The 12,249-nt window shown below is 34.3% G+C and overlaps 4 protein-coding genes across 4 annotated transcripts in view; all 4 read left to right on the top strand.

The window, feature by feature from the left end:
- The window catches only part of LOC137621766 (leucine-rich repeat-containing protein 49-like), a 729-nt gene extending 340 nt beyond the window's left edge, over positions 1-389 (top strand). The window contains exon 1 of the mRNA XM_068352276.1: positions 1-389. This exon is cut by the window's left edge and continues 340 nt beyond it. Within this exon, the coding sequence (XP_068208377.1) occupies positions 1-389 (389 nt within the window).
- Positions 390-1,274: 885 nt separating this feature from the next.
- LOC137621765 (leucine-rich repeat-containing protein 49-like) lies at positions 1,275-1,760 on the top strand. The gene has a single exon (XM_068352275.1). The coding sequence runs from the start codon at positions 1,275-1,277 to the stop codon at positions 1,758-1,760; it is 486 nt and encodes a 161-aa protein (XP_068208376.1).
- A 42-nt stretch (positions 1,761-1,802) lies between these two features.
- LOC137621764 (leucine-rich repeat protein soc-2-like) lies at positions 1,803-2,654 on the top strand. Its single transcript, XM_068352274.1, has one exon. It carries the CDS (start codon positions 1,803-1,805, stop codon positions 2,652-2,654), a length of 852 nt encoding a protein of 283 aa, XP_068208375.1.
- Positions 2,655-7,635: 4,981 nt separating this feature from the next.
- Positions 7,636-8,100, top strand: LOC137621763 (uncharacterized). Its single transcript, XM_068352273.1, has one exon. It carries the CDS (start codon positions 7,636-7,638, stop codon positions 8,098-8,100), a length of 465 nt encoding a protein of 154 aa, XP_068208374.1.
- The last annotated feature ends 4,149 nt before the right edge of the window (positions 8,101-12,249 follow it).

The raw sequence follows: 12,249 nt of genomic DNA, 5'->3' as shown, positions 1-12,249 counted from the left end.
TCAATAACTTGGAGTTAACAGCAACGCTATATGGCAATCACAATAAAATTACACCTAAGCAAACAACCAATAACTTGGAATTAACAGCAACTCTAGACAGCAATCACAATAAAATTAGGCCTATGCCAAAAATCAATAACTTGGAATTAACTGCAACGACTGACGGCAATCACAATATAATTACACCTATGCCAGAAATCAATAACATGGAATTATCAGCAACGCTAGACGGCAATCACAAAAAAATTACACCTAAGCCAGATATCAATAACTTGAAATTAACAGCAACGCTAAACGGCAATCACAATAAAATTACGCCTATATCAGAAATCAATAACTTGGAATTAACAGCAACGCTAAACAGCAATCACAATAAAAATTACACCTAAAATAGCAGTCAATAAATTGGAATTAACAGCAAAGATAGACGGCAATCACAATAAAATTATGCTTATGCCAGAAATCAATAACTTGGAATTAACAGCAACGCTAGACGGCAATCACAAAAAAATTACACCTAAGCCAGAAATCAAAAACTTGGAATTATCAGCAACGCTAGACGGCAATCACAAAAAAATTACATTTAGCCAGAAATCAATAACTTAGAATTAACAGCAACTCTAGACGGCAATCACAATAAAATTATACCTAAGCCAGAAATCAATAACTTGGAATTAACAACAATGATAGATGGCAATCACAATAAAATTACACCTAAGCCACAAATCAATAACCTGGAATTAACAGCAACGCTAGACGGCCATCACAAAAAAATTACACCTAAGTCAGAAATCAATAACGTGAAATTAACAGTAACGCTAGATGGCCATCACAATAAAATTACACTTACGCCAGAAATCAATAATTCGGAATTAACAGCAACGCTAGATGGCAATCACAATAAAATGACGCCTATGCCAGAAATAAGTAACTTGGAATTAACAGCCGTGCTAGACGGCAACCAAATAATTATACTTATGCCAGAAATCAATCATTTGGAATTAACAAAAACGCTAGACGGCAATCACAATAAAATTACACCTAAGCCAGAAATCAATAACTTGGAATTAAAAGCAATGCTAGATGGCAATCCCAATAAAATTACACCTATGACAGAAATCAATAACTTGGAATTAACAGCAACGCTAGACGGCAATCACAATAAAATTACACTTATGCCATAAATCAATAACTTGGAATTAACAGAAACGTTACACGGCAATCACAATAAAATTACGCCTAAGCCAGAAATCAATAACTTGGAATTAAAAGCAATGCTAGATGGCAATCCCAATAAAATTACAACTAAGCCAGAAATCAATAACTTGGAATTAAAAGCAATGCTAGATGGCAATCCCAATAAAATTACACCTAAGACAGAAATCAATAACTTGGAATTAACAGCAACGCTAGACGGCAATCAAAATAAAATTACACTTATGCCAGAAATCAGTAACTTCGAATTAACAGCAACGCTAGACAGCAATCACAATAAAATTACTCCTAAGCCAGAAATCAATAACTTGGAATTAAAAGCAATGCTAGATAGCAATCCCAATAAAATTACACCTATGACCAAAATCAATAACTTGCAATTAACAGCAACGCTAGACGGCAATCAAAATAAAATTACACTTATGCCAGAAATCAGTAACTTGGAATTAACAGTAACGCTAGACAGCAATCAAAATAAAATTACACTTATGCCAGAAATCAGTAACTTGGAATTAACAGCAACGCTAGACGGCAATCACAATTAAATTACACCTTAGACAGAAATCAATAACTTGGAATTAAAAGCAATGCTAAATGGCAATCCCAATAAAATTACACTTATAACAGAAATCAATAACTTGGAATTAACAGCAACGCTAGACAGCAATCAAAATAAAATTACACTTATGCCAGAAATCAGTAACTTGGCATTAACAGCAACACTAGACAGCAATCACAATAAAATTACACCTAAGCCAGAAATCAATACCTTGGAATTAACAACAATGATAGATGGCAATCACAATAAAATTACACCTAAGCCACAAATCAATAACCTGGAATTAACAGCAATGCTAGACGGCCATCACAAAAAAATTACACCTAAGCCAGAAACCAATAACGTGAAATTAACAGTAACGATAGACAGCAATCCCAATAAAATTACACCTATGCCAGAAATCAATAACTTGGAATTAAAAGCAATGCTAGATGGCAATCCCAATAAAATCACACCTATGACAGAAATCAATCACTTGGAATTAACAGCAACGCTAGACGGCAATCACAATAAAATTATGCCTATGCCAGAAATCAATACCTTGGAATTAACAGCAACGCTAAACGGCAATCACAATAAAATTACACCTATACCAGAAATCAATAACTTAGAATTAACAGCCATGCTAGACGGCAATCACATTAAAATTACACTTATGCCAGAAATCACTAACTTAGAATTAACAGCAATGCTAGACTGTAATCACAATAAAATTAAGCCTATGCCAGAAATCAATAACTTAGTGTTATCGGCCATGCTAGATTGCAATCACAATAAAATAACGCTTAAGCCAGAAATCAATAACTTGGAATTAACAGCAACACTAGACGACAATCACAATAAAATTACACCTAAGCCAAAAAGTAATAACTTCGAATGAACAGCCATGCTAGACGGCAATCACAATAAAATTACACCCAAGCCAGAAATCAATAACTTGGAATGAAGAGCCATGCTAGACGGCAATCACAATAAAATTACACCTAAGCCAGATATCAATAACTTGGAATTAACAGCCATGCTAGACGGCAATCACAATAAAATTATGCTTATGCCAGAAATCCCTATCTTTGAATCAACAGCAACACTAGACGGCAATCACAATAAAATAGCTCCTATGCCAGAAAACAATAAATGTGAAACAACAGCTATATTAGAAATGATTTACCAAAAACCATTGCCAACGTCAGGAATGAATAACTGTGAAACAACAGCAATGATAGAAAGCGATTTTCCAAAATAAACACGAACGCCAGATAACAATAACTGTGAAATAACAGAAACGCTACAAAGTAATTACCCAAAATAATCAATAACTGTGAATTAACAACGCTAAAAAGCAATTACCAAATCAATGTCAACACCAGGAATCAACAACTACAAATCAACAACTGCGCTAGAAAGAAACTACCGTGTGCTAGAAAGAAACTACCAAAAATCCATGACAATGGCAAGAATTAGTGCATGGGAATTTACAAATTGTCAAAAGTCAATGCCAACGCCAAAAATTAATAACTGTGAATTAACATCAATGCAAGAAAGAAATTACAAAAAATCAATGCCAATGCTAGAAATCAATAACTGTGAATTAACAGCAATGCAAGAGAGCAATTACCCAAAATCAACGCCAACACCAAAAATCAATAACTGAATCAACGGCAATGATAGAAAATAATCACCCCAAAACAACGCCAATAGCAGAAATAAATATCTGTCAATTAGCTGCAATGTAAGAAAGCAATACCTAAAATAAATGCCAATGCCAGAAATAAATAACTGTGAATTAACGCAATGCAAGAAAGCAATCACCCAAAAACAACGACAATAGTAGAATTCAATAACTGTTAATTGGCAGCAATGCAAGAAAGCAATTACCAGAAAAACACGGGAAGGGCCAGTAATCGATAACTGTGAATTAGCAGCAATACAAATAAGCAATTTCCTAAAATAAATGCCATTGCCAGAAATAAATAACTTTAAATTAACGCAATGCAAGAGCGCCATCACCCAAAAACAACGCTAATACCAGAAATCAATATCCGTTAATTAGCTGCAATGCAAGAAAGCAATTACCTAAAATCACCGCCAACGGCAGAAATCATTAACTATGAACTAGTAGGTAGTAGGTTAGCCAGGGTACCAGCCACCCGTTGAGATACTACCACTAGAGAGTATGGCATCTTTTGACTGGCCAGACAGTACTACATTAGATCCTTCTCTCTGGTTACGGTTAATTTTTCCTTTGCTTATACATACACTGAATATTCTGGCCTATTCTTTACATATTCTCCTCAGTCCTCATACACCTGACAACACTGAGATTACCAAAAAATTCTTCTCCACCCAAGGGGTTACTGTACTGTAATTGTTCAGTGGCCACTTTCCTCTTGCTAAGGGTAGACGACACTCTTTAGCTATGGTAAGCAGCACTTCTAAGAGAAGGAAAACTCCAAAATCAAACGATTGTTCTCTAGTCTTGGGTGGTGCCATAGCCTCTGTACTATGATCTTCCATTGTCTTGGGTTAGACTTCTCTTGCTTGGGGTATACCTAGGCATACTATTCTGTTTAATTTTTCATCCTCAGATTTTTTTTAAATTTATATAGTTTATATAGTATATAATCATTTGAATGATGTTAATCAACTTAAAATATTTAATTTTTCACTTTTTCCTTTTCCAACTGAGCTATTTTCCTTGTTGGAGCTCCTGAGTTTATAGTATCCTGCTTTTCCAACTAGGGTTGTAGCTTAGCAAGTATTTATAATAAAAATAATAATAATAATAATAATAATAATAATAATAATAATAATAATAATAATAATAACAACAGCAATGCAAGAAAGCACTTACCCAACAACAACGCCAATGCCAGAAATCATTAACTGTGAACTAGTAGAAATGTAAGCAAGCTATTACCGAAAAACAATGCCAACGCCAGAAATCATTAACTGTGAATCAGTAACAATGCAAGAAAGTAAACACCCAAAAATTACACTAACACCAGAAATCATTAACTGTCAATTAGCAGCAATGTAAAAAATTAATTACCCAAAAACCACGCCAACACCAAAAATCAATAACTGTGAATTAGCAACTATGCTAGAAAGCAATAACCCAAAAACAACGCCAGCGCCAGAAATCATTAATTATGAACTAGCAGCAATGCAAGAAAGCAATTACCCAGAAACAACACCAATGCCAAAAATCAGTAACTGTGAATTACCAGCAATGCAAGAAAAAAATTACCCAAATTAAACGATAATGCCAGAAATCATTCCTGTGAACTAGCAGCAATTCAAGAAAGCAATTACCCATAATAAACGCCGGTGTCCAAAATCATTACCTGTGAACTAGCAATATTGCAAGAAGGCAAATACCAAAAAACAAAGCCCACGCCAGAAATCATTAACTGTGAACTAGCAGCAATGCAAAAAAGAAATTAATCAAAAACAATGATAACGCCAGAAATCATTAACTCTCAACTAACAGCAATGCAAAAAATCAATTACCCAATAACAACGCCAACGCCAGAAATCATTTACTGTGAACTAGCAGCTATGCAAGAAAGCAATTACCCAAAAAACAAAGCCAATACCAGAAATCATTAACTGTGAACTAGCAGTAATGCAAGAAAGCAATTACCCAGAAACAACACAAATGCCAGTAATCATTGACTGTGAACTAGTAGCAATGAAAGAAAGCAATTACCAAAAAAACAACGCCAAAGCCAGGAATCATTAACTATGAACTAGTAACAATGCAAGAGAGCAATTACCCCAAAAAATCTCCAATGCCAGAAATCAGTAACTGTGAATTACCAGCAATGCAAGAAAAATATTACCCAAAACAACTCCAACACCAGAAATCATAAACTGTGAATTAGCAGCAATGCAAGAAAGCCATTACCCACCAAAAACGCCAACACCACAAATCAGTAACTGTGAATTACCAGCAATGCAAGAAAGATATTACCTAAAATCAACACCATCACCAGAAATCAACTATGAACTAGCAGCAATGCAAAAAAGCAATTACCCCAAATAAACACCAACGCCAGAAATCATTAACTGTGAACTAGCAGCAATGCAAGAAAGTAATTACCCAAAATAAATGCCAATGCCAGAAATCATTAACTGTGAGCTAGTAGCAATGCAAGAAAGCAATTACCCCAAAACAACGCCGATGCCAGAAATCAATAACTGTGAATTACCAGCAATGCAAGAAAGCAATTACCCAAAAACAACGCCAATGCCAGAAATGATTAACTGTGATCTAGTAGCAATGTAAGAAAGAAATTACCCAAAAACAACGCCAACGCCGGAAATCATTAACTGTTAACTAGCAATAATGCAAGAAAGATAATACCAAAAAACAAATCTCACGCCAGAAACCATTAACTGTGAAATAGTAGCAATGCAAGAAAGAAATTACCCCAAAACAACGCCAACGCCAGAAATCATTAACTGTGAACTAGCAGCAATGCAAGAAAGAAATTACCCCAAAACAACGCTAACGCCAGAAATCATTAACTGTCAACTAGCAGCAATGTAGGAAAGCAATTACCCTAAAACAAGGCTAACGCCAGAAATCAGTAACTGTGAATTACCATTAATGCAAGAAAGCAATAACCCAAAAACTACGCCAACACCAGAAATCATGCACTGTGATGTAGCGGCAATGCAAGAATGCAATTACCCAAAATGAACGCTAATGCCAGAAATCATTAACTCTGAACTAGCAGCAATGCAAGAAAGCAATTACCCACAATAAACGCCAGTGTCCGAAATCATTAACTGTGAACTTGCAATAATGCAAGAAAGCAAATACCAAAAAACAAAGCCCACGCCAGAAATTATTAACTGTGAGCTAGTAGCAATGCAAGAAAGCAATTACCCAAAAACAACGCCAATGCCAGAAATCATTAACTGTGAATTAGCAACAATGCAAGAAAGAAATTACCCCCCCAAAAAACGATAATGCCAGAAATCATTAACTGTCAACTAACAGCAACGCAAGAAAGAAATTACCCAATAACAATGCCCACGCCAGAAATCATTAACTGTGAACTAGCAGCTATGCAAGAAAGCAATTACCCAAAAAACAATGCCAACGCCAGAAATCATTAACTGTGAACTAGCAGCAATGCAAGAAACCAATTACACAGAAACAACGCCAATGCCAGAAATCATTAACTGTGAACTAGTAGCAATGCAAGAAAGCAATTACCCAAAAACAAAGCCAAAGCCAGGCATCATTAACTGTGAACTAGTAACAATGCAAGAAAGCAATTATCTAAAAAAATATCCAATGCCAGAAACCAATAACTGTGAATTACCAGCAATGCAAGAAAAATATTACTTAAAAACAACGCCAACACCAGAAATCATTAACTGTGAATTTGCAGCAATGCAAGAAAGCCAGTACCCACCAAAAATGCCAACACCACAAATCAGTAACTGTGAATTACCAGCAATGCAAGAAAGAAATTGCCCATAATCAACACCATCACCAGAAATCAACTGTGAACTAGCAGCAATGCAAAAAAGCAATTACCCAAAATAAACACCAACGCCAGGAATTATTAACTGTGAAGTAACACCAATGCAAGACAGCAATTACTTCAAAACAACGCCAACGCCAGAAATCATTAACTGTGAATTAGTAGCATTGCAAGAAAGCAATTAACCGAAAACAACGCCAACGCCAGAAATCATTAACTGTGAACTAGCAGCAATGCAAGAAATAAATTACCCAAAAAACAACGCTAATGCCAGAAATCACCCAACTAACAGTAATTCAAGAAATCAATTACCTAATAACAACGTCAACGCCAGAAATCATTAACTGTGAACTAACATCAATGCAAGAAAGCATTTACCCAGCAACAACACCAATGCCAGAAATCATTAACTGTGAACTTGTAACAATGCAAGAACGCAATTACCCAAAAACAGCTCCAATGACAGAAATCAATAACTGCAAATTACCAGCAATGCAAGAAAAATATTACCCAAAAACAATGCCAACACCAGAAATCATTAACTATGAATTAGCAGCAATGCAAGATAGCCATTACCCACCAAAAATGCCAACACTACAAATCAATAACTGTGAATTACCAGCAATGCAAGAAAGCAATTACCTAAAATCAACGCCAACACCAGAAATCAACTGTGAACTAGCAGTAATGCGAAAAAGCAATTACCCAAAAATAACACCAACACCAAAAATCAATAACTTTGAATTACCAGTAATGCAAGAAAGCAATTACCCAAAAACAACACCAATACTAGAAATCATTAACTGTGAACTAGTGGCAATGTAAGAAAGTAATTATTCAAAATAAACACCAACGCCAGAAATCATTAACTGTGAAGTAGCACCAATGCAAGAAAGCAATTACCCAAAATAAACGCCAACGCCAGAAATCATTAACTGTGAAGTAGCACCAATGCAAGAAAGCAATTACCCCACAACAATGCCAACGCCAGAAATCAATAACTGTGAATTACCAGCAATGCAAGAATGCAATTACCCAAAAACAACGCCAATGCCAGAAATCATTAACTGTGAGCTAGTAGCAATGCAAGAAAGCAAGTACCCAAAAACCACGCCAATGCCAGAAATCATTAACTGTGAATTAGCAGCAATGCAAGAAAGCAATTACCCAAAAACAACGTTAACACCAGATATTAATAACTGTGAACTAACAGCAATGCAAGAAAGCAATTACCCAAAAAACAATGCTAAGGCGAGAAATCAATAACTGTGAATTACCAGCAATGCAAGAAAGCAATTACCCAAAAAACAATGCTAAGGCGAGAAATCAATAACTGTGAATTACCAGCAATGCAACAAAGCAATTACCCCAAAACAATGCTAACACCAGAAATCATTAACTGTGAACTAGTAGCAATGCAAGAAAGTAATAACCCAAAAATAACGCCAACGCTAAAGATCAATAACTGTCAATTAGCAGCAATGCAAGAAAGCAATTACCCAAAATAAACGCCAATGCCTGAAATCAATAACTGTGAATCAGCAGCAATGCAATAATTAATTACCCAAAATCAATGCCATCGCCAGAAATCAGTATTATTATTATTATTACTAGCCAAGCTACAACCCTAGTTGGAAAAGCAAGATGCTATAAGCCCAGGGGCTCCAACAGGGAAAAATAGCCCAGTGAGGAAAGGAAATAAGGAAATAAATAAATAATGGAAACAGATCAACAATAAATCATTCTAAAAACAGTAACAATGTAAAAAAAAAAAAAAAAAAAAAAGATATGCCATATATAAACTATAAAAAGACTTATGTCAGCCTGTTCAACATAAAAACATTTACTGCAACTTTGAACTTTTGAAGTTGTCCTGATTAAACTACCCGATTAGGAAGATCATTCCACAGCTTGGTCGCAGCTGGAATAAAACTTCTAGAATACTGTGTAGTATTGAGCCTCATGATGGAGAAGGCCTGGCTATTAGAATCAATTGCCTACCTAGTATTACGCACAGGGTGGTATTGTCCAGGAAGATTTAAATGCAAAGGATGGTCAGAATTATGAAAAATATTATGCAACATGCATAATGAACTAATTGTACGACGGTGCCAAAGATTAATAACTAGATCGGGAATAAGAAATGTAATCGACCGTTAGTTTCTGTCCAACAAATTAAAATGAGAAACATCAGCTGAAGACTAGACATGAAAACAATACTGAAAACAAGGTAGAATGACAGAATTAAAACACTTCTTCAGAAAAGATTGATCACCGAAATTCTTGAGAGACTTTCTCAATTTTTGTGCAATGGAAGAAGACACAGACCTAATGTGTTTCTCAAAAGTAAATTTGCTGTCGAGATTCATACCTAAAATTTTAAAGTCATACAAAACTAAAAAAACATTATCAATGCTGAGATCCGGATGTTGAGGAGCCACTGTCCATGACCTACTTACAATCATACTTTGAGTTTTGTTAGTATTCAATTTCATACCCCATAATTTGTACCATGCACTAATTTTAGCTACATCTCTATTAGTCCCAGATCTATTGTACATTCAAGGGATGGGATTGAGGCAAAGAGAGTGGCATCATCTGCATATGCAACAAGCTTGTTTTCTAAGCCAAACCACATGTCATGTGTATATAGTATGAAAAGTAATGGGGCAAGGACACTACCTTGTGGAACACTAGATATCACATTCCTAAACTCATTATGGTGCCCATCAACAACAACTCTTTGAGATCTATTACTTAAAAAATCAATAACAATGCTAAGAAACGACCCACCCACTCCCAACTGTTTGAGTTTAAAAACAAGGGCCTTGTGATTAACACGGTCAAAGGCAGCTCTAAAATCAAGGCTTATCTTACGAACGTCCTAACCACAATCAAGGGATTTCTGTACAGCATTGCAGATTGTAAGAAGGGCATCACATGCTCCAAGGCCTTTAGGGAAACCAAATTGCAAACTAGGGAATAGATGATTACCTTCAGTAAACCTATTAAGACGTTTGCCAGAAGACGTTCAAAAACTTTAGATAATATGGGAGTTATGGAAATTGGGTGGTAAACAGTTGGACCTTAGCTACCACAATCACATTTACATAGAGAAGTAACATTACCAATTCTCCAACAATGGCTAAAATCTGCTCTTCTTGCTATCTGAATTAGCAGCAATGCAAGAAAGCAATTACCAAAAAAGAACACCAACACCAGAAATTAATTACCAAAAATGAACACCAACACCAGAAATTAATTACTGTGAATTCATAGCACTGCAATAAAGCAATTACCAAACGTCACAAATCATTAACTGAACCAGCAGAAAGAAATTACCCATAAACAACGCCAACGCCAGAAATTAATAATTGTGAAGCAACAGCAACGCTAGAAAGCAATTACCGAATATCAACATCAACGCCAGATATAAATATCCTGGAATAAATGGCAACGTAGAAAATCCATAAATCAGAATCATCTTTACAACCAGATACCAAGAAGTCAAACTCAAACGTCAATCCCAGAAAATTCAAAATGTGTGTGAATATCCGAAATCAACGGCAGCATCAAAAATCAATAATTGGGAAACCTGACAACGTCATAATGTAATACACCCATAAATCTTCGCAAAGCTGAATGAGTATGAACTTGCATTCCGCCGTCCTCCCTCGATTCCTTCCCTTTTATGATAAGCGTGTCAGTAATTAAATTGAAGTAGAGACTGATGCTATTCCCCCTGACACCATTTCCAGCTGACAGGTCAATTTAGAGATGACGGATTCCAGGAAAATCTTCAGTGATAGTTCCCGTTTTGATGTCGATGGTTTCATGCACTCATTTGGTTTCCATATTTAGATTACGGCTTTGGCATTTCATTTTTCGGTGAAAGTTACTAAAATTGTTCAATTGACAATGGTAACGGTAATAAGTAGCAGTATTTCGATCATTTCTTTCTACTACAACAGTAATTATTATTATTATTATTATTATTATTATTATTATTATTATTATTATTATTATTATTATTATTAGCAGTAGTAGTAGGAGTAGTAGTAGTAGTAGTACTAAAAAAGAGCCGTCAAAAATTATGTTTAAATATTTAGATAGATCTGCACATACACACACGCACACACATACGCACAGATTCCACCCTTCCCACACCTTCACCCTTTCCTAACTACAAACTATTGGTTTGGCCATTTGTGGGAGTGGGGTTTTTCGAGTGTACCTCTCAGGGTACCAGGGTATGACTATTTTCTCTTTCCGCTATCGTGACAGGATACACACACACACACACACACACACACACATATATATATATATATATATATATATATATATATATATATATATATATATATATATATATATATATATATATAGGTGTGTGTGTGTGTGTATATATATATATATATATATATATATATATATATATATATATATATATATACATATATATATATATATATATATATATATATATATAAATATATATATATATATATATATATATATATATATATATATATATATATGTATGTATATATATATATATATATATATATATATATATATATATACATACTTATATATATATATATATATATATATATATATATATATATATATATATATATCTATATATATGTATATATATATATATATATATATATATATATATATATATATATATATATATATATATATATATATATATGCATACACTTGTTCTTTATCATAGAAGGGAGATTATTATTATTATTATTATTATTATTATTATTATTATTATTATTATTATTATCATGCTAAGCTACAGCCCTAATTGGAAAAGAAGGATGCTATAAGCACAAGGGATACAACATGGAAAATAGCCCAATGAGGAAAGGAAATTAGGTAAAAAAACCTGCAAGAGAAGTTACTAACAATCAAAATAAAATATTTTAAGAACAATATCAACATTGAAATAAA

The sequence above is a fragment of the Palaemon carinicauda genome, chromosome 28, assembly GCF_036898095.1.
Source record: "Palaemon carinicauda isolate YSFRI2023 chromosome 28, ASM3689809v2, whole genome shotgun sequence".
Lineage (NCBI taxonomy): Eukaryota > Metazoa > Arthropoda > Malacostraca > Decapoda > Palaemonidae > Palaemon > Palaemon carinicauda.
Note: the sequence above shows the minus strand (reverse complement) of the source record. Positions and strands in the feature narration are given on the sequence as shown.